The sequence below is a fragment of the Daphnia magna genome, unplaced genomic scaffold, assembly GCF_020631705.1.
Source record: "Daphnia magna isolate NIES unplaced genomic scaffold, ASM2063170v1.1 Dm_contigs233, whole genome shotgun sequence".
Taxonomy (NCBI): Eukaryota; Metazoa; Arthropoda; class Branchiopoda; order Diplostraca; family Daphniidae; genus Daphnia; species Daphnia magna.
In genome coordinates, this window is record NW_025533193.1 from 54,772 (window position 1) to 78,539 (window position 23,768).

Consider the following 23,768-nt stretch of genomic DNA (forward strand, 5'->3'; position numbering starts at 1 on the left):
CTCAGATACAATATTGCCTTGGGATATCCCACTATAATTGTTATTTAGACAACTTTTTTCAGATCACCAGTAGAACTCCATAACAAAAATGGCTGCCAAGAGATTGAATCAAGCAACGTTGGCGGTGACCATAGAAGTTTTGGAGAAAGAACTTCATAAAGACTTGAAGAATTATGAAACCGCAGCTAATGAAAACAGACTGCAGGAAGCTGAAACTTCGTTTGAGCTGGCCGATGACAGGATGAAACGACTAATCAGAAATTACGAAACAATCATCCCTATGTTGGAACAAGCCCCCGAAGTTCAACAGAAGTACCTGGTGCAGCATGAAGAGTTCGTCGACCGTTTCCACAAAATAACCATCGACTGGAAGAAAAAGAAACCAGTAGTAACACCAAGTATGGCAAGCCCCATACTTCAAGTAGCAGCTCCAAGTGGAAACAATACACCTCCAAGCACAATTAATCCACCGATGAATGCGATGCAATTGCAAGTACCTTCAACCCCGTGGAACATTGCACATCTGTTACCACGGATAGAAATCACCAAGTTTGATGGAGATCTTAGCAAATGGGAGGATTGGTGGGAAATTTTTCGCACACTGATCCACGAGAATCCGTCAATGAGACCCATCGAGAAATTCAGCAGACTGAAGTTGCATTTAACGGAGGACGCAGCTGGTGCGATATCGTACTTGGATCTGACAGACAACAATTATATCAAAGCAATAGATATTTTGACTGGGAAATACAACAAGCCGAGATCGGTAAAAGCAGACCATTATATTGCCATTACAGAACTTCCAAGAGTAGAACATCAAGAGGACTTTAAAGGACTACGGAAACTACATGACAAGGCAATGGGCCATGCTTTAAACCTCGGCAGTTTAGACCAACAAACAGCTCAGAATGAAGCAATTATGGAAATCTTGACAAGAAAACTGCCAATTGAACTAAAATCTCGATGGCATGGCAAAACCAGGCAGTTCAACAAGACATTAGAAGATTTCTTTACCTTCATTGACTCAATAGCTGCAGATTGGGAGTATGCTTACTCAACCGAGAAGCAAGAGAAGAAGAAAACAAGACCAGAAGCAAGCGAAAAAACGCAAAAAGTAACATTTGCTACCACACCAACGGCAGCTGAACTAGCAATCACAGGCACTGCTACAGAATATAAAGACAGGAAACAGAACACTACGGTCAAAAGAAGATGTTTATTCTGCAATGATAAACATTCACCGGCTAAATGTGATATCACCCTAGAGAAGAAACTGGAGCTAATCAAGAAAGAAAAAAGGTGTTGGAAGTGCCTGGAACAAAATCATCAGGTGAGAGAGTGTTGGAGTACAAGAAAATGCTACAAGTGCGGAATGGGTCACCACACGTCTATCTGCAACAAGGCAGTTAAACCAAAATCGGTGACAGCAACTGTGGCAGCGTCTCCAATGTTAAAAGTAGCAGATGGCGCTCCTCTCTCAATCGAAGCACGACTATTTGGTGGCGTATACGTCCAAACGGCAACAGTGGTAGTGGAGGGCCCAAACGGGTGGCATAAAGCTATCGCCTATATCGATCAAGGATCGAATGCAACCCTTGTTAGAAGTGAATTGGCACAGACTTTAGGGCTACAAGAAGTCGGGAAAATCAATCTGAAGCTGCAAGCAGTGGGACACATCCATCCAGAAAAGGAAAGAAGCGTAAGAAAGCTACGACTTCGCGGAACAATCCCACAGGCGGAAGATATTGAAATTGAAGCAATAGAGCAACCCGAAATCGGGAAAATTGCTGGGTCGAGTAAGACTGAATTCGTCAGCGAACTTTGAAGACAAGGATACCAACTAGCCGACGACAGAATACTGAGCGGAAAAGCAGGACCCTGCCAAATAGACGTCTTGATTGGAGCGAATCAAGTCTGGAAGGTTCTCGGCTCAAAACAGATCGTGTCGAATACAGGTATTCGAGCGATAGAAAGTAAATTGGGATGGCTATTACTAGGGCAAGATGAGAAGGTGGCGTTATCGTCTACAACGGCTATCAGCTTTCTCTTAAAAGCTAAACTAGGAACACCCAAAGATTTACATGAAGAAACTGACCCGAGAAAAGAAGAAATCGATTTTGCCAGATGGTGGAAACTAGAGAGTCTAGATCCACTGGAAAATTTTCCACTTTCAGAACAGTGGAAGACCTATGCAGAGTCCATCACTCAAGATGATGATGGACATTATGTAGCACCGCTCCCATGGAACGGGAACAAAAAATACCTCAGCAAGAATGAAGCCATGGCAGAAGGTCAGGCAAAGGCACTGATAAGAAGATTGGACAGAGACCAAGAGATGAAGACTTCATACGAAGCCGAGTTCAGCAAATTAAAGGAACTTAGGTTCATTTCCAAGGCGGATACGTCATTCGATGGTATCTACACGGTTCTGCCCCATCATCCGGTTGTCAGAAAAGACAAAACCACCAGCAGAGTAAGGCCAGTTTTCAATGGTTCAGCAAAACCGAAAACGGGTTTCAGCGCCAATGATTGCCTAGAAGAAGGACCCAATCTGAACCCAGACATTCTTGACATCATGTTACAGTTTAGGCTCAACCCCATTGCCTGGACAGCTGACATTAGACAAGCGTTTGTAATGGTGAAACTGCTTAAAGAAGACGCGGAAGCGTTAAGGTTTTTTCTAGAGGATGAAAACTTCCCAGGATCACTGCAACTTTATAAATGGAACAGGCTTCCATTTGGACTCACATGCAGCCCGGCAGTGCTCAGGACCGTCCTGAAGAAACATTTGGAGTCCTATGAAGGGGACTTAGCAGAAATCAGCAAACAAATTCTACGCCACCTATATGTAGATGACTACTTGTCAAATGCATCTACAGTAGAAGAAGCAATGGCCGTAATCGGAATTGTGCTGAAACTTTTTGCTGACGCAAATATGGACTTAAGAAAATGGGTAACAAACAACCAACAACTGCGTAGATATCTACAAAAACAAGGCCTAACCAATGACTCAGACAAGTCACACTCATGTCTTAATTTAGACCCACAAAAAGTGATTGTAGTTAGATGGAATACTAGCACGGATTGCTTTTATTTCAAGGCAGACGTTATCGTAGACGCAGCAGCAAAAGTTCAAATGTTGACTAAACGAGCTTTTGCAAAAATTTCAACAAAATTGTTCGATCCACTTGGATTAATTGGACCTGTAACGCTCCAATTTAAGCTTCTTTTTCAAGAATTGTGGGAATTCAAGATTGGATGGGACGAGAAGGTGCCCGAAGAAACGGAAAGCCGATTCAGAACAATTGTTGAAGACTTAAAATACATTGACAAAATACAAGTGCCAAGAATGATTTCTATGGCACCTAGCAAACACGCAAGAACTGCATGTTTTTTGTGACGCTTCAACCAAAGCGTATGGAGCTGTTGCTTACGTGAAATCAAGACATCCAGATTTCATTCGGCTAATTTGCTGCAAAACCAGAGCAGCACCACTCCCGAAGAACGAGGTATCTCTACCACGGTTAGAGTTACTTAGTGCCGAACTCGGCAGTGTTCTAGCTGAAAGAATCGTCAACGCAGTTGACAAAGTAAATTGGGAAGTGCATTTATGGACTGACTCAATGGCAACCCTTGGATGGATTCGCGGAGAAGCAAACCGTTGGAAGATGTTCGTCAGAAACAGAGTTGAAGCCATCCAGAAGAGGTTTGGGCCAGATCACTGGAAACATTGTCCGAGGAAGGACAACCCAGCAGACCACGCATCAAGAAGCTTGACAGCAAAGAAGTTAGTTGCGGCTTCTTCCTGGTGGGGAGGTCCCTCCTGGCTGAAACTGGAAAAGACGGAATGGCCGCAACAAGATATGCCGACATCAGAAGTAATGCAATTGATGGAGATCGAAGCAAAATTGAAGCAGAAACTGCAAATCCTTGCAGCTAACAGTACTTCGGATTGGTTTGACGTACTCGTATCAAGAGCAAGCAGTTATCTGAGAGTTTTACGTACAATCGCCTGGATGTTTAGGATTTTTAGGAAGGAGTCGCCCGGCAAAGCAACTGAAATGATCAGGGGAGTGGAAGTTTCCTGTCTCTCTGTTCACGAAATCGCCGTCGCCGAGAACTTCATCTTAAAACTCATTCAAAAAGGGCATTTGCAGAAATCTACGAGTCCTTGCAAAAGGGAAAACCACATGGTAAACTGCTTTACGGTATTGATACACTCAGGCCCATTTGGGAGGCAAAGGAGCAACTCATCCGAGTGACTGGAAGAATAGGCCCGGCCCTAAAAGAACTGCTCATCGATCCACCCATCCTTCTTCCATCAAACGAGAGGATTGTTGACATGATGATTCACTATCATCATGTTAAACGGAAGCATGCTGGTGTCCAAAACACTCTGACGTTCTTACGAAATCGTTTTTGGATCATTCGTGCACGCCAACGGATTAAAAGTGTCATAAAAAGTGTGTAAAGTGCCAACGAGTTCAATCGCGTCCTTTTAATGAAGAAACTGCTGCAATGCCATTGGATCGAACCAAGAAAGCGCAGCCATTTGAAGTGATCGGGATCGACTACTTCGGCCCAATGTATGTGCTAGAAGAAGTGATTCTTATTGAAAAGGACAGTGATGGGAACGATATCGAGAAAACTCGTGTTGGTGAAAAGAAAGTGCATGCGTGTTTGTTTACTTGTGCAGTCACAAGGGCTGTGCATTTGGAGCTTGTGACTGATCTGACAACACAAACCTTTATGTACGCGTTAAGAAGAATGATGTCACGCCGAGAAGATTGTAAAATTATCTACAGTGACAATGCGTCAACATTTACTTGTGCCGCAAAATTAGTGACGGAAGATCCTACCCTAGCCAACTGGCTCTCAAGTAAGGGTATAGAATGGAAGTTTTCTCCTAGCCTAGCTCCATGGTGGGGTGGGTTTTGGGAGAGGATGGTCCGCTCCGTTAAAGAACCGCTAAGAAAGGTGCTGGGGAAAATGAAGGTTAGTTTCGACCAACTTCACACCATACTGGTGGAAATTGAAGCTATCGTGAATTCACGGCCCCTAACTTATGTTTCTGGCGACGCACATTCCTATGAAGTTTCGTCTCCACAAAAGTTGCTGACCGGAAGACAACCTGGAGCTACATCAGAGTCACCCGACTCAACGAAGATGAGCCGTGATGACCTCATCGAGCTGGACAAGCAGAGGAGCGAACACGCTTTAACATGGTGGAGGCTGTGGCAAGAGTCATACCTGTCTGATCTTAAGCGATTTCACTGTCGCAAGGGAAAGGGTACCAGAATTCCGCGTGTTGGCGAAATCGTCCTGCTGAAAGAACCTAACATCAAACGTGTTTCGTGGCCGACGGCTATTGTTACAGGAGTGATACCTGGAACCGACGCCAAGGTGCGAGCGGTTGTTTTACGACTACGTTCGGGTAAGGAAACCACCAGGAGCATCCAGACTGTCTATCCATTAGAAGTTCAAGCCGATATCGACACGCCCTTCGATGATACCGAAATCGGCACAGTGGAGAAGACTACGTCTACAAGAAAGAAGAATCCGCTCCGTAAGAAGAATTTGGAATCGCGCGAGGACGCTGGCGATTCCGGCGGGGAGGATGTTGCGGATTGTCAAAGCCAACAAGAAGAAAGAGTATCCAAATTTGGAAGGCCCGTCAGACGGCCTATTGTTTTTGACTTATAATATATGTTGTAATTGTACTTTGTGTAGGCCGCCAGGGGCGCTGCCAAGCAGAGCCTTCTTGGTGGCCGATATCGGCAATAGCCGTTGTTAGAATTTTTCCCTGTGTAAAGGCAGACGCCATTTCTTGTGTCAGAAGTCAGTTTCAAATAAACTAGTGGTAGAACCTGCCTAAGTTAAATTTACAAAGGTATTGAATCGCAGGTATTAGAGTTGTTAATTAGATTTAAATACTTTTCAATCACAGTGTATTCACATTGAATACAAGTATATTTGATCCTGTTTATATATAGAAGTAAAAACTCATGGTATTACAGTGTATTCACATTGAATACAAGTATATTTGATTCTGTTTACATGTTGAAGAATAAACTCATAATATCACAGTGTATTCACATTGAATACAAGTATATTTGATTCTGTTTACATGTAGAAGTATAAACTAATAATATCACAGTGTATTAGCATTAAATACAAGTATATTTGATCCTGTTTACATATAGAAGTAAAAACTCATGGTATCACAGTGTTTTCACATTGAATACAAGTATATTTGATTATGTTTACATGTAGAAGTATAAACTCATAATATCACAGTGTATTCACATTGAATACAAGTATATTTGATTCTGTTTACATGTGGAAGAATAAACTCATAATATCACAGTGTAATCACATTGAATACAAGTATATTTGATCCGGTTTACATATAGAACTAAAAATTCATGGTATCACAGTGTTTTCACATTGAATACAAGTATATTTGATTCTGTTTACATGTAGAAATATAAACTCATAATATCACAGTGTATTCACATTCTGTGATTCTGTTTATTTGTAGAAGGATGAACTCATAATATCACAGTGTATTCACATTGAATACAAGTATATTTGATCCTCTTTAGATATAGAAGTAAAAAATCCTGGTATAACAGTGTATTCACATTGAATACAAGTTTATTTGATTCTGTTTACATGAAGAAGTAAAAACTCATAATATCACAGTGTATTCACATTCTGTGATTCTGTTTATATGTAGAAGTATAAACTCATAATATCACAGTGTATTCACATTGAATACAAGTATATTTGATTCTGTTTACATGTAAAAGTATAAACTCATAATATCAAAGTGTTTTCACATTGAATACAAGTATATTTGATTCTGTTTACATGTAGAAGTATAAATTAATAATATAACAGTGTAGTCAACTTGAATACAAGTATATTTGATCCTGTTTACATGTTGAAGTATAAACTCAAAATATCAAATTGTATTCACATTGAATATATTTACATTTGATTCTGTATACATGTAGAAGTGTAAACTCATAATATCACAGTGTATTCACATTGAATACAAGTATATTTGATCCTGTTTACATATAGAAGTAAAAACTCACAATATAACAGTGTATTCACATTGAATACAAGTATATTTGATTATGTTTACATGTAGATGTGTAAATTCATAATATCACAATGTATTCACATTGAATACAAGTATATTTGATTCCTTTTACATGTAGAAGTATAAACTCATAATATAACAAAGTATTCACATTGAATACAAGTACATTTGATCCTGTTTACATGTAAAAGTATAAACTGATAATATAACAGTGTATTCACATTGAATACAAGTATATTTGATTCTGTTTAAATGTAGAAGTATAAACACATAATATCATATTATATTCACATTGAATACAGGTATATTTGATTCTGTTTACATGTAGAAGTATAAATTCATAATATTACAGTGTATTCAAATGGAATACAAGTATTTTGGTCCTGTTTACATATAGAAGTAAAACTAATTGTATCACAGTGTATTCACATTGAATACAAGTATATTTGATTCTGTTTACTTGTGGAAGTATAAACTTATAATATCACAGTCAAATCAAATTGAATACAAGTATTTTTGATTCTGTTTACTTGTAGAAATTTAAGTTCATAATATTACAGTGTAATCACATTGAATACAAGTATATTTGATTCTGTTTACATGTAAAAGTGTAAATTCATAATATCACAGTGTTTTTACATTGAATTCAAGTATATTTGATCCTGGTTAGATATAGAAGTAAAAACTCATGGTATCACAGTGTATTCACATTGAATACAAGTATATTTGATTCTGTTTACATGTTGAAGTATAAACTTAAAATATCAAATTGTATTCACATTGAATACAAGTATATTTGATTCTGTTTACATGTTGAAGTATTAAATTAAAATATCAAATTGTATTCACATTGAACACAAGTATATTTGATTCTGTTTACATGTAGAAGTATAAACTCATAATATCACAGTTTATTCTCATTGAATACAAGTATATTTGATCCTGTTTACATATAGAAGTAAAAACTGGTGGTATCACAGTGTATTCACATTGAATACTAGTATATTTGATTCTGTTTACATGTGGAAGTATAAACTCATAATATCACAGTCTAATCACATTGAATACAGGTATATTTGATTATGTTTACTTGTAGAAGTGTAAATTCATAATATTACAGTGTTATCACATTGAATACAAGTATATTTGATTATGTTTACTTGTAGAAGTGTAAATTCATAATATCACAGTGTATTCACATTGAATACAAGTATATTTGATCCTGTTTACATATAGAAGTAAAAACTCATGGTATCACAGTGTATTCACATTGAATACAAGTATATTTGATTCTGTTTATATGTGGAAGCATAAACTTATAATATCACAGTGTAATCAAATTGAATACAAGTATTTTTGATTCTGTTTACATGTAGAAATTTAAGTTCATAATATTACAGTGTAATCACATTGAATACAAGTATATTTGATTCTGTTTACATGTAAAAGTGTAAATTCATAATATCACAGTGTATTCACATTGAATTCAAGTATATTCGATTTTGTTTATATGTAAAAGTATAAACTCATAATATCACAGTGTATTCACATTGAATACAAGTATATTTGATCCTCTTTAGATATAGAAGTAAAAAATCCTGGTATAACAGTGTATTCACATTGAATACAAGTTTATTTGATTCTGTTTACATGAAGAAGTAAAAACTCATAATATCACAGTGTATTCACATTCTGTGATTCTGTTTATATGTAGAAGTATAAACTCATAATATCACAGTGTATTCACATTGAATACAAGTATATTTGATTCTGTTTACATGTAAAAGTATAAACTCATAATATCAAAGTGTTTTCACATTGAATACAAGTATATTTGATTCTGTTTACATGTAGAAGTATAAATTAATAATATAACAGTGTAGTCAACTTGAATACAAGTATATTTGATCCTGTTTACATGTTGAAGTATAAACTCAAAATATCAAATTGTATTCACATTGAATATATTTACATTTGATTCTGTATACATGTAGAAGTGTAAACTCATAATATCACAGTGTATTCACATTGAATACAAGTATATTTGATCCTGTTTACATATAGAAGTAAAAACTCACAATATAACAGTGTATTCACATTGAATACAAGTATATTTGATTATGTTTACATGTAGATGTGTAAATTCATAATATCACAATGTATTCACATTGAATACAAGTATATTTGATTCCTTTTACATGTAGAAGTATAAACTCATAATATAACAAAGTATTCACATTGAATACAAGTACATTTGATCCTGTTTACATGTAAAAGTATAAACTGATAATATAACAGTGTATTCACATTGAATACAAGTATATTTGATTCTGTTTAAATGTAGAAGTATAAACACATAATATCATATTATATTCACATTGAATACAGGTATATTTGATTCTGTTTACATGTAGAAGTATAAATTCATAATATTACAGTGTATTCAAATGGAATACAAGTATTTTGGTCCTGTTTACATATAGAAGTAAAACTAATTGTATCACAGTGTATTCACATTGAATACAAGTATATTTGATTCTGTTTACTTGTGGAAGTATAAACTTATAATATCACAGTCAAATCAAATTGAATACAAGTATTTTTGATTCTGTTTACTTGTAGAAATTTAAGTTCATAATATTACAGTGTAATCACATTGAATACAAGTATATTTGATTCTGTTTACATGTAAAAGTGTAAATTCATAATATCACAGTGTTTTTACATTGAATTCAAGTATATTTGATCCTGGTTAGATATAGAAGTAAAAACTCATGGTATCACAGTGTATTCACATTGAATACAAGTATATTTGATTCTGTTTACATGTTGAAGTATAAACTTAAAATATCAAATTGTATTCACATTGAATACAAGTATATTTGATTCTGTTTACATGTTGAAGTATTAAATTAAAATATCAAATTGTATTCACATTGAATACAAGTATATTTGATTCTGTTTACATGTAGAAGTATAAACTCATAATATCACAGTTTATTCTCATTGAATACAAGTATATTTGATCCTGTTTACATATAGAAGTAAAAACTGGTGGTATCACAGTGTATTCACATTGAATACTAGTATATTTGATTCTGTTTACATGTGGAAGTATAAACTCATAATATCACAGTCTAATCACATTGAATACAGGTATATTTGATTATGTTTACTTGTAGAAGTGTAAATTCATAATATTACAGTGTTATCACATTGAATACAAGTATATTTGATTATGTTTACTTGTAGAAGTGTAAATTCATAATATCACAGTGTATTCACATTGAATACAAGTATATTTGATCCTGTTTACATATAGAAGTAAAAACTCATGGTATCACAGTGTATTCACATTGAATACAAGTATATTTGATTCTGTTTATATGTGGAAGCATAAACTTATAATATCACAGTGTAATCAAATTGAATACAAGTATTTTTGATTCTGTTTACATGTAGAAATTTAAGTTCATAATATTACAGTGTAATCACATTGAATACAAGTATATTTGATTCTGTTTACATGTAAAAGTGTAAATTCATAATATCACAGTGTATTCACATTGAATTCAAGTATATTCGATTTTGTTTATATGTAAAAGTATAAACTCATAATATCACAGTGTATTCACATTGAATACAAGTATATTTGATCCTGGTTAGATATAGAAGTAAAAACTCATGGTATCACAGTGTATTCACATTGAATACAAGTATATTTGATTCTGTTTACATGTAGAAGTAAAAACTCATAATATAACAGTGTATTCACATTGAATACAAGTATATTTGATTCTGTTTACATGTAGAAGTATAAACTCAAAATATCAAATTGTATTCACATTGAATACAAGTATATTTGATTCTGTTTACATGTAGAAGTATAAACTCATAATATCATATGGTATTCACATTGAATACAGGTATATTTGATTCTGTTTACATGTAGAAGTATAAATTTATATTATTACAGTGTATTCAAATTGAATACAAGGATTTTTGATCCTGTTTACATATAGAAGTAAAAACTCATGGTATCACAGTGTATTCACATTGAATACAAGTATATTTGATTCTGTTTACATGTGGAAGTATAAACTCATAATATTACAGTCTAATCAAATTGAATACAAGTATATTTGATTCTGTTTACATTTAGAAGTGTAAATTCATCATATCACATTGTATTCACATTGAATACAAGTACATTTGATCCTGTTTACATATAGAAGTAAAAACTCATGGTATCACAGTGTATTCACATTGAATACAAGTATATTTGATTCTGTTTACATGTAGAAGTATAAACTCATAATATCCCAGTGTATCCACATTGAATACAAGTATATTTGATTCTGTTTACATGTAAAAGTATAAATTTATAATATCACAGTGTATTCACATTGAAAACAAGTATATTTGATCCTGTTTAGATATAGAAGTAAAAACTCATGGTATCACAGTGTATTCACATTGAATTCAAGTATATTTGATTCTGTTTACATGTAGAAGTATAAACTCATAATATAACAGTGTATTCACATTGAATACAAGTATATTTGATCCTGTTTACACATAGAAGTAAAAACTCATGGTATCACAGTGTATTCACATTGAATACAAGTATATTTGATCCTGTTTACATATGAAAAAAAAACCATGGTATCACAGTGTATTCACATTAAATTCAAGTATATTTGATTCTGTTTACATTTAGAAGTATAATTTCATAGTATAACTCTTAACGATGCTTTCCAGACAATGGTCACCAGGTTGTGAGAAACGGATCCGTTGATCCCTCCTGGTATATCGCCAATGGGTGAGCTTATCGTACAGTTAGCGCACTCAGTTTCTAAAGTAACTTCTTCTAATCGACAGTTGATCAGCTGATCAGCTGTGACTTGAAGCCAGCTACCCTGCACATTTGGAATACGTTCGAACGACCACTTATTGTTTCCTAAGTAGTCCATGCTTTTGCCATGGCACAATCGGGATTCACGCATTTTTTCACATTCATGTGCATTGACTTCTATTGGCTCTCTTGATTGACTTGGAGTTTGCCAACCCCAGAAGTCAGTATAGATGTGTTTCTTTTCCAGCCACATGGTACATGAATGGCCAACAAGAAAAGAATAGACATCATAATATACTGGAATAGCGGGAAGGGGGCTTATTTGGTAATCACAGTCATCGCTAGTGAATTTTAGGAGCCCTTTTGGCTGAGCAGCCGTACAATTACAAATAGTGATGTTAAGAGCATGGAGGCGACAGAAAAACGGTATGATGAGGAGAGGTAGAAGACATAATCTATGAGAAAAAATTAATTTCAAAATCAATTTCAGGGATCCATTCTATGAATTATTAAGATTACCAATACAAAGTTTTTAGAATTTAAACATGGTTTAAAGATAGTTAAAGTGATTCGAACGTAATTTACCAAAAAAATTTACAGCAATACAATTTCAGAATTTGACACTTGGTTTTAAAAGATTTCGAGGACGTAACGCGAGGCGACGCTCTGGTTGTATGGGTAAGGTTAACGTCTCTGGAATCGGGTTGGAAGGTAAGGAAATTGTTGGTGAACTTATCATTAAATTTGGAGTAGGAGGAATTGTGGGTGGGAGTCTCATCAAATTTTGAGTAGGAGTTTCTTTTTCGCAAGGAATTTGTTCTAACTCAGATTTAAGGTTTGTTTCTAGGGGTAGAGGAAAAGTTTCGAGTTCATCTACGGTTTCTTGTACGAATTTTTCGGCTTGTTTCTCAATTCTTACATCTAAAAAGTCGACACCTGGTTCGTCTTTCCAGATCATTGACTCAAATAGAGGTTTTATTCGATTCACATGTACAAGCTGAGTTTGTTTTCCTACGTCTTGTTGTATTTCCACAGTACTATTGTTGCTTACTTTCAAAATTCGAAAAGGGCCTATAAAACGTGGAATGAGTTTTTTACTAATTCCCGCCAAGCGCGTTCGCATATCCAGTAAAACTTTATCTACTACGTTAAATTTTTTGCTCTTTTACGCGTTTATCGTACTGGGCTTTTTGTTGTTCACGAGCTTGGGAAAGATTGATTTTGACAAGTTGAAAGGCTTCGTGTAAGCGTTTCATAATTTGACTTTTATAATCTGAGGGAGTAACTATTACTGGGGGAAGAGGACCGGAGGAATCGAATAATCGGCATGACTGGATCACGACCGTGATTTAGAAAATATGGAGTCTCAAGTGTTTTTAAAAGCAAAACTGTTATAATTATTTATTATTAATCTACGCAAATTCTCTTTGTTTTCCTCATCTATGTCTGGAAGACCCGACTCAACGGCTGCTGTGTAAATTGGATCTGAAGCTACGCTAATTGAAGCCATTGTTTCAACAGGTTTTCTTGAAGGTCTGGAAATACGAAGGGTTCCTAACACTGTAAGGCGAGGTAGAAATATGGTTTTATCTGTTCCATTAACAGCCACCACACGGAGCGAACGATTTGGTGTCGTAGAGATGTAGGGTTCCAAGCTAAGGCCGGAGGGAATATTACAGCATCTAACAAAATGACAAGTATTGAGAGGGTTGAAAGGGTGAGTTTCCTCTTCTCTAGTCTCTAGGAAACAAGTGGAATTGGGAGGAATTCTCAAAGACTTGCTAATCACAAAGGGATTTTCTGTTTCCTGGAAGTGATCAATTTCCTGGAATCGGTAGATGGACTGTTGTTTTCTGTTATAGATAAACTGATATTTCCAAAGTGCATCGCGCCCTAGAACGCAATCTTCAACAATTCCGTTTACGACTATGAATTTCTGCCTAAGTGCTTGGCGTGGCGTTTCTTCTGCCACAAAAAAGTTAACGGTGATTGTGCCTTCCGTGACGAGGCGCCTGTCATTTATGCTGAAAACATCCACATCTACCTCTTTAGTGAAATTAATTAATTCCTTTCCTTCTTTAAGCTTATGAAAAAATGTGCTGCTAATAACGCTTCTCTCGGCTCCAGTGTCAAACAGCGCTTTTACAACAGAATTTTCTATTTTTATTCTTATCCTAGGAACTGTAGATTTTACTTCCAAACTATTTATATGATGTCGGGGCTTTTTCTTAGTTCCACCGAGGGGCACAACGCTTACATCGGTAGTTTTTAGTTTCCCCTTTCTTTAAACAAAGGGAGTTTTTTTCCCATTTCCGTCATAACCCTCCGGAGTAGTGGGTTTCAAATTTTTTATCTGGGGACAAAAGTTTGCTCGGTGTCCAATTTCTTTGAAACGAAAACATTTATCATTAGCTTGACTCTCCCTTGCTTTACAATTGTTTATTGAGTGATAGCCCCAATCGTTGTGAAAATCACAAAAATATAAATCCCCTGTTTTATTTTGAGTATTCAAACTTTACTGTGACTGATTAACCGCCGGACAAGTGATTGTTGTGGTACTAGGGGTCAATTTAGGACAATCTAAAGGAATCTGATCACCTTGCGTGTGGATTTCCGCTCTTACAATTTTGATGGGTACGCTGTTTTTAGAAGTTTCCTACTCAGTTTCAATTGTTACTAAAGATTGGGGCACTAAGTCTGATTCTGACCTACTTTGTTGTTCTCCCGAGTGCACTGATTCATACTCTGAATCGGTACTTTCGCAGTATGATTTTAGACCACAGTGCTTAAAGAGTTCAATTGGTGTCAAAATTGTGGGTTCGGTTAAGAGTAATGCTCTTAAGGCTGTTCCTACTTCTTCGTTTGTTAACTCTATTTTTTTTTTCACTTCGAAGTAATTACTGCGATTCAAAAATAAGATCGTCAACAGGAATTTCCGTTATTCTCGTATTTCCGTATTGCTGATAAAACCATGCCCGATCTTGGTTCTCTTCATTTATTAGTCCTAGGTTTTGGAAATCTAAAGAGATATCTTCTGTGTTTTCTACCCTATCTGTTGTTTTTTCAAGGTCCGTAATTGCCCAAGCCTGTTCTAGAAGTTGATTATATGATAGCAATTCTCTTGTCTCCTCGCTTTTCAGGGGTTCGACTACGGTTTCGTCTTGTGATGATACGTGCATATTAAGTACTTCGTTCCACTGATCATCATTTCTCAATTCTTTAATTTCATTGGAATCAAGAAGATCAATATCGGATTGATGTGGGCTATCACTATCTAGTTCGACACCTAGATTTTCGTTATTTCTAAAAATTGACGTCGACCCGCCTCCTGATCGTAAGGGAGTGAACCTTTCACGTACTGATCGAACAAATCTTTGTATTAGTGGCCCTTTTCTTACAGATCTTCTTTCTAAAGTGGTTTCTAAACCGCTATCTTCATTTGCCCTCATCTTTTATAACGAACTAATTCCTAACAAAGCATGTTCTTTTATAACTATGAAAAGTTATCAAAAATTTCAACCAAATAGGAAGCCAAAAAACGAAGAGAAGGTAATAAGTAACACTTATTACCATAAAAATTTAAAACCAGCAATATAAAAAAAAAAAAACAAAAAAAACACACGCTGTTCAGCTTAACACGAAAGCCCAGTTCGACTCCGCTGCCACCAAATGTAAGTTATTAATATTTTAACTTACTTTTTCATTGTCGTTTCTTGGAAAGTATATTTCAGTAGCACAAAAATTGGGGAACAACTCTTTAGGAACTGAGCTGTGAAATGTGTCTCTCTCTATTTTCTATAGAACAAAAGTTTTTATACGGGGTTCGTGAAGGTCGAACTACAAGAAAATTAAGTTAAAACGTTTGAAGGGTAAATCAGTCAGTAAGACGTCTAAGGAAGAAATTACATAGAAAAAAAGGGGCGTATAGAAAATTAATGTTATAAGAATAATAATAAGTAGTAAGTAATAAGTAATGTTACGTATGAATAAAGGGTAGGGAAAAATAATGAAAATAATAAAGAATAAATTGTTTTGGTTCTTTACAATATACTTGTATTCAATGTGAATACACTGTGATACCATGGGTTTTTACTTCTATATGTATACAGGATCACATATACTTGTATTTAATGTGAATACACTGTGATACCATGATTTTTTACTTCTATATGTAAACAGGATCAAATATACTTGTATTCAATGTGAATACACTGTTATATTATGAGTTTATACTTCTACATGTAAACAGAATCAAATATACTTGTATTTAATGTGAATACATTGTTATACCATGAATTTTTACTTTTATATATAAAAAGGATCAAATATACTTGTATTCAATGTGAATACACTGTGATACCATGATTTTTTACTTCTATATGTAAACAGGATCAAATATACTTGTATTCAATGTGAATACACTGTTATATTATGAGTTTATACTTCTACATGTAAACAGAATCAAATATACTTGTATTTAATGTGAATACATTGTTATTCCATGAGTTTTTACTTTTATACATAAAAAGGATCAAATATACTTGTATTCAATGTGAATACACTGTGATACCATGAATATGATACCGTTAAGAATATAAACTGCTGCGTTTGATGCCTCCGCCCAGAGCTCAGTTGAAAGATTTGCTCCATGTAGCATGCTTCTGGCCATCTCTACTATAGTCCGCATCTGCCTTTCCGCTACTCCATTCTGCTGAGGGATTTGCGGCACACTAGTCTCGTGTCGGTAAGAGGGAGGAAGAGTTGAAGCAATTTTGGTGATGACCTGGTCGTCCGAAACTGGAGATCCGACATCTTGTAGTTGGCTGGCCATTAATTCAATGGCCGTGACGTGACTGGAGATATCGTGACCTTCCTTATACTGGTAGTTCAGGAACTGTTGAAGAAGAAACATTTTGTTTTCTGCAGCAGATTGTTCGAACTGACTGATGACTCGTTTCCACATTTCTGTGGCTGATGTACAGGTAATGAGGGAACGTTGTTGGTCAGAGCAGATGGTGGATGAAATCAGTAACTGTGCTGTGTTGTCCTTTTGCTTCCAACTGGTGATTGCTGCTTGATTGGTGGTGACGCCTGAAGCCACGATTGGATCTGGTTTAGCTTCTGTTCCAATTACTAGATCCATCAAGCTGTGATTGCGAAGCATCAGGCATGTCTGGAACTTCCATACTTGGAAGTTGGCTCCGTTGAGCAACATCCTTCGAGCTCCGTGGGCAACATCCTTCGCAGTGAAAACTGACATGCTGGTCTTGGCAAGCAACAGGAATGTTCTTGAAATAATAGATGTGCGGTGAATATTATAGCACTGGGCCCATAACCTGTTAACTATTAATCAATATGAACTAATACCAGAGGTTGCTGTGTGATCTTGACTTCGATCTGATAGCTTCTGTATTTCACAAATAGACAGAGATAAAGCCTGTCAGAGAGAAGAGACACAATACATAAGATTAGCATGAGGTAATTCACATCAAGATATATCAAGATCATTCTTACGAATATTGAGAGGACAGCAAAGTAACATACCTGTCAGAGAGAAGAGACACAATACATAAGATTGGTGATTGACACCCACTGACTTCACTTGCTTATGGACTGGCAGAGCCAACTAGTGGTCTCTCAAGGCACTCTGACAGATAGAAGGGGGAGGAAGGGAAGTTTGGTTATAGACAACAAATCAACAGATTCAGTTGTCCACTGAGCATTAACATTACAACAAATAATTGAGATGTAATTTTTTCTTACTTACATAATTGCAATGACTCCTTAACCACGCGACTATATTTCAGCAGACAGAAAAAACGTCTGCATTTTCGATTTTCCCCGATAAAAAAGAAAAAATTACTGCCTTCTGCCTTAGGCCCCTTTTCTCCTGGCAGCCTCTTCTTGCCATCTTGTCTGTCGCTCTCGCCCTTCTCCCTTCAATTGTTTTCTTCTAAACTTTAAGTCACACACCTCCCCAGTTTTGAAGCACAACAAAAGCCAAACAAGCAAACAAACAAACAACAAAAAAAAACAAACAAACAACAAAAAGGAAAAAAAAAAGAAAGAGAAAAAAAAATTAATAGTAATTGTTAGTATTCTGGCAGCTTCTATTTGGATGCTGCTACTGAAGAATTCGTTGTGCCTTCAAAACTCTTGTCGTCGTTGTCAGTCAACAACAGGCATAATTTAACGACCGACCGCGTGTATTCCCGATATCTTGGTTTGGTTTGAGGGTTTGAATCCCTGATCACCACTCGTACGGTGGCGGCCCGGACAAATCCGTCCTTGCCCGGCGTAGTTTTTACTACTCTCCCGACTGGCCATTCTACCTTGGCGTATTGTGATCGATGACCAATACGACGTCTCCCAATTGTATGTTTCTTTCCATCTTCATCCATTTCTTGCTCTCGATGAGGTTGGGTGCATATTCCTTTAGCCAACGCCACCAATATTGAGTGACAATTTGTTGGGCCGCGATCCAATTTCTCCTGGATAACGTACTGTCACCTTCCACTATATCTGGTGGGACGTGGGGATGTGGGCGTAGAAGGAGAAAGTGGTTTGGTGTAAGGGGGCTGAGATCCTGTGGGTTAACACTGAGGTGTGTGAGCGGTCTGGCGTTTAATAACGCTTCTATTTCCACGAAAACTGTCCTTAAGATTTCTTCTCTCACCCTTTTCTCGTTTAACACCGCGTTCAGGGAAGATTTAAATGCCTTTATTAGGCGCTCCCATGCTCCTCCATGGTGTGGTGCTGCAGGAGGGGAAAATCTCCAGCGTATGTCTCTTCTAGCCAGCCAGTCTATTAATTCCATGCTGTTGATCCGTTTTTTCGCTTCTTGGAGCTCCCTTTGGCCAGATGTCAGGTTTGTTCCATTGTCACTGAACACAGTATTCGGCGTTCCTCTTCTGCCGATGAATCGCCTGAATGCCAGCAAAAATGAGCACATGTCCATCTTGTCCGTTAATTCCAAATTCACTGCACGCGTTACCAAACAAGTGAATAAGCAACCGTATCTTTTCTCACTGCGTTGACTGATATTCACGAAATAAGGTCCAAAAAAATCAATGGAAATGGAAAATGGATGTACACATGATGCTAACCGTTCCTTGGGCAGTTGTCCCATAATGGGGTAAACGCGTGTGCTGGATTGCCTTTTGCAGTGCATGCAGTTCCTTACCGCGCGTTTGGCTGCTCTTCTGCCTTTCAAAATCCAATAGCATGTTCGCGTCTCGTAGTACAATCTTTCTGTCTTAGCGTGCCCAAATTTTACATGCAGATCTTCGACAATTAGTCTTGTGAGTTGATGATCTAACGGCAGTATGGCTGGATGTTTGGCTTCGTAGGGCAGCAAGGCGTGCTCCAATCTACCTCCTACACGCACGATCCCGCTATTGTCTAAGAACGGTGTTACTTTTTCAGTTGAGAAGATGAACGTACTTGCATACCAGCGATCAGCCTTTGAATATCTCCTTTAAACTCCCTTCGCTGGACTGTTCTTATGCATTCGTGTAGTGCTTGTTGCAAGTCGACGTTTCGTAGCCAAAGTGGAGGCTTCGGTTTGCGGGCCCTTTTTGCTTTCCAAAATCGCTGGAACTGCGTTAGTCTTGCTATCATCCTTCTGATCTTGTCTAAGTCGGAATACCTCTTGATGATAATCTCCGCTGGACTTGCCGGGACTTGGTCGTTACTTTCCTTCTTTGCTTCTGTTGATGTTGATAGTGCTAGTGTCAAAGTTTCAGTCGGAATAAGCCACTTTTCTGGATTTTCTCTCAAGAATGCAGGGCCCGTGAAAAACCGATGGTTGTTTATAAGTTCGTCTCCAATTATTCCTCGGCTCACTTCATCCGCTGGGTTTAGAACGCCTGGGATATGGTTCCAGGCGTTCTTCTAGCTTCGAGGTTTCTTCTAAACTTTACGTCACAAGGATCAAATATACTTGTATTCAATGTGAATACACTGTTATATTATGAGTTTATATTTCTACACGTAAACAGAATCAAATATACTTGTATTCAATGTGAATACACTTTGATACCATGAGTTTATACTTCTATATGTAAACAGGATCAAATATACTTGTATTCAATGTGAATACACTGTTATATTATGAGTTTATACTTCTACATGTAAACAGAATCAAATATACTTGTATTCAACGTGAATACATTGTGATACCATGAGTTTTTACTTCTATATATAAAAAGGATCAAATTTACTTGTATTCAATGTAAATACACTGTGATAAAATGAGTTTTTACTTCTACATGTAAACTGAATCAAATGTACTTGTATTCATTGTGAATACACTGTGATTTCATGAGTTTTTACTTATACATGTAAACAGAACCAAATTTACTTGTATTCAATGTGAATACACTGTGATACCATGAGTTTTTACTTCTATATGTAAACAGGATCAAAAATACTTGTATTCAATGTGAATACACTGTGATACCATGAGTTTATGCTTGTACATGTAAAGAGAATCAAATATAATTGTATTTCAATGTGAATACACTATGATACCATGAGTTTTTACTTCTATATGTAAACAGGATCAAATATACTTGTATTCAATGTAAATACACTGTTATATTATGAGTTTATACTTCTACATGTAAACAGAATCAAATATACTTGTATTCAATGTGAATACACTGTGATACCATGAGTTCTTACTTCTATATCTAAACAGGATCAAATATACTTGTATTCAATGTGAATACACTGTTATATTATGAGTTTATACTTCTACATGTAAACAGAATCAAATATACTTCTATTCAATGTGACAACACTGTTATATTATGAGTTTATACTTCTACATGTAAACAGAATCACATATACTTGTATTCAATGGGAATACACTGTTATATTATGAGTTTATACTTCTACATGTAAACAGAATCAAATATACTTGTATTCAATGTGAATACACTTTGATACCATGAGATTTACTTCTATATGTAAACAGGATCGAATATACTTGTATTCAATGTGAATACACTGTTATAGTATGAGTTTATACTTCTACATGTAAACAGATTCAAATATACTTGTATTCAATGTGATTACACTGTTATATTATGAGTTTATACTTCTACATGTAAACAAAATGAAATATACTCGTATTCAATGTGAATACACTGTGATATCATGAGTTTTTACTTCTATATGTAAACAGGATCAAGAATACTTTTATTCAATGTGAAAACACTGTGAAATTATGAATTAATACTTCTACATGTAAACAGAATCAAATATACTTGTATTCACTGTGAATACACTGTGATACCATGAGTTTTACTTCTATGTGTAAACAGGATCAAATATACTTGTTTTCAATGTGAATACTCTGTTATCCCTGAGGGTATATACGTATACATACCGAAGGACTACAACAATTTTAGGGTGTGTGGTATAGGGGATAGGGTAGTAGTAGTAGATTTTAGAAGGTTTAATGTCCATTATGTATTTCCAAATACGTTTCTTCCCTGAATGACCAATCGTCCCCAAATTTTGTACAAATTTCTGTCAAAATTTGATATGTGGTATAGTGGTTTTTCATTTGATTCTATTACTGTTTAAAAAAATTAATTTGCGTAATTGTTACCTAGCTGGTTGCCGAATCCTAGGCAGTGAATTCGCTTTTGTTTGCGTAATGTTATAACTGTCAATGCATTGCTGTCAGTGCAGAAGGCTGTATAACAGTCACTAAACAGTAAGTTTTTTCTTTAACAAAATGTTTTAAACAGTAGATTTTAATATATTTTTTTATATTGCAATAGTAAACATGCTGCCAGAACGGAGACTATGGAAAAGAAAGTTACACAGCGGCGACAAGATGCCTAATTTTTGATGCTATTTCCACATGTTTTATGGTGGTCATCTTAACAGGTATGTCCTCAAAGCCATTATTGTGCTAGTTCACCACCAAAAAAAGAATAAAAATACAAAAAAAACTAATTTGTTTTCTCTATCTTTGCTGGCCGATATCTTGGATTAGGGCAAGTATTTGCCATATGGTCCCTCTGTAAACACAAAAAAAAAAATCAATTTTTTTAGAATAAAAATATAAAAAAAACCTTAACTTACGTTGTGGCAAATCCTGTGTTTGGCAACTTTGTCGATATGCCTAACTCTTTTCTTTTTTGATTTATTTATTTTTTTTTTAGTATTCCCTCTGGATTGGGAATTTCAGATGGTGGAGCTGGACCTGGAGCTGGACCTAGAGCTGGTAAAGATGGAGCTGGACCTGGAGCTGGACCTGGAGCTGGTGAAGTTGGGGACGGTGAAGTTGGGGACGAAAAAGCTTGGGACGGAGTAGTTGGGGACGGAAAAGCTGGGGACGGAGAAGTTGGGGACGGAGTAGTTGGGGACGGAAAAGCTGAGGACGGAGAAGTTGGGGACGGAGAAGTAGGGGACGGAGAAATAAGTAGTGGTAAAGAAGATGAAGAAAAAGAAGAAGGAGAGGAAGAAACTGGACGAGGAAGAGGAGAAAATTCTGAAGAAGGAGACGATGGAGTCGGAGAAGGTGAACCGGGAATGGGTGAAGAAGGATAGGGGGCAGAAGGCGAAGTTGGGGCCACAGCATTTTCATTAGCTCTACTTTAAACAAAAATAAGTATTAATTTTTAAATCTAAATATTATTAATTATCTATTATAACTTACCCTAATTCACGCTCTTTTTTCTTCCTATAATATTGCCTCACAAGTGAATGGCAATTACAATAGGAAGTTGGCAGCCATTGATTGTCCGAATCTGGACAATTTTGAAATTTAATAAAATACCAGACTCGGAAATTACCATTTTCACACACAAATTTCCTTTTTGAAAAACAGTAAGTAAATTTAAAAAAAAATAAAATAAAAACAAACTTACCTGGAATCTAAAATTTCCTCCACTTCAAATTCAGGGTCGATATTTGCCGCCATTTCACCGTCAATGTGTGAGCTAGACTAATGAAAACAAGATTCAAAAAACCAACAGCGCCCTGGTGGTGACGGTTAGAATCTGTCTGGGAGAGCCAATCAGATTGCCGGATAGGTGCTCCCTCACACAAACCGAGGGGGTGAGACGTCTCGCGGCGGCCATGTTGCATTTAGTCATCAACAGTAGGTCAAAGTTGAAGGTTCTGAAGTTATCTTGGCAACCAAATAGAAGGTTTGTTAAAAAGGTAGTTAAATAGGTAGTTATTATTTCTATATATATAGTTATATTTTTTATTATATATAGTAAATTTTTTCAGATGGGGTGACATAAAAAATTTACTAAACCAAAAGAGAATGTTTGGCATAGAGTGCCAACGGAGCGAACAAAATGTAAATTTAAATTTCGACGATCCTGAAGCAGCACGTTACGTTTGGAAATTGGCGGTTTTACAGGTATTTGAAATACTTGCTGTTTTAATGAGAAGTGCCACACTGATTGTTCCGTAACTTTGCCGACACTTAGCATACTTTTTACAAGCAAACACTGTTAACTCTCCAATCTCTGCAATCGCAGGCAACCGAAGATAAGGAAATGGATGTGTCATGTGGAATAGCTGGTATAAATTTAGAACCAAGTAGTGCAACTGTCAACAGCGGCCTGGTTCCATCGACCTCAATGTTTTAATCTACAGAGCCACGAAGTTCTAGCGCAATGGCTGAGTATCGCATAGACAGCCTAGGCAGTGTTCGAGCCAGCCTTCCGCATTCCATCTCATCCCCAATGGTTCATGTTGTGATTACTACTCCTGGTCGTGTATTGGATCTGATGGAAAAAAAAGATAGCTGTTATGTACCCTTGCAAG

General features: G+C 36.2%; 3 protein-coding genes and 1 long non-coding RNA gene across 4 annotated transcripts; all 4 read right to left on the bottom strand.

Annotated features, from left to right (window-relative positions):
* Window positions 1-14,481: 14,481 nt before the first annotated feature.
* On the bottom strand, window positions 14,482-17,302 carry LOC123467796. The gene is made up of 2 exons (XM_045167581.1): window positions 16,537-17,302; window positions 14,482-14,622 (listed from the first exon to the last, which is right to left on the bottom strand). The coding sequence occupies exons 1-2, from the start codon at window positions 17,224-17,226 to the stop codon at window positions 14,482-14,484; spliced, it is 831 nt and encodes a 276-aa protein (XP_045023516.1). The 5' UTR covers window positions 17,227-17,302.
* A 3-nt stretch (window positions 17,303-17,305) lies between these two features.
* On the bottom strand, window positions 17,306-17,665 carry LOC123467793. The gene is made up of 2 exons (XR_006641911.1): window positions 17,511-17,665; window positions 17,306-17,403 (listed from the first exon to the last, which is right to left on the bottom strand). It is a non-coding gene; the product is annotated as an uncharacterized LOC123467793 (long non-coding RNA).
* A 629-nt stretch (window positions 17,666-18,294) lies between these two features.
* LOC123467797 lies at window positions 18,295-19,586 on the bottom strand. The gene is made up of 2 exons (XM_045167582.1): window positions 19,418-19,586; window positions 18,295-19,367 (listed from the first exon to the last, which is right to left on the bottom strand). The coding sequence occupies exons 1-2, from the start codon at window positions 19,584-19,586 to the stop codon at window positions 18,295-18,297; spliced, it is 1,242 nt and encodes a 413-aa protein (XP_045023517.1).
* A 2,443-nt stretch (window positions 19,587-22,029) lies between these two features.
* LOC116932511 (vegetative cell wall protein gp1-like) lies at window positions 22,030-22,908 on the bottom strand. Its single transcript, XM_032940272.2, has 3 exons — window positions 22,856-22,908; window positions 22,645-22,800; window positions 22,030-22,577 (listed from the first exon to the last, which is right to left on the bottom strand). The coding sequence occupies exons 1-3, from the start codon at window positions 22,906-22,908 to the stop codon at window positions 22,133-22,135; spliced, it is 654 nt and encodes a 217-aa protein (XP_032796163.2). The 3' UTR covers window positions 22,030-22,132.
* Window positions 22,909-23,768: the final 860 nt, after the last annotated feature.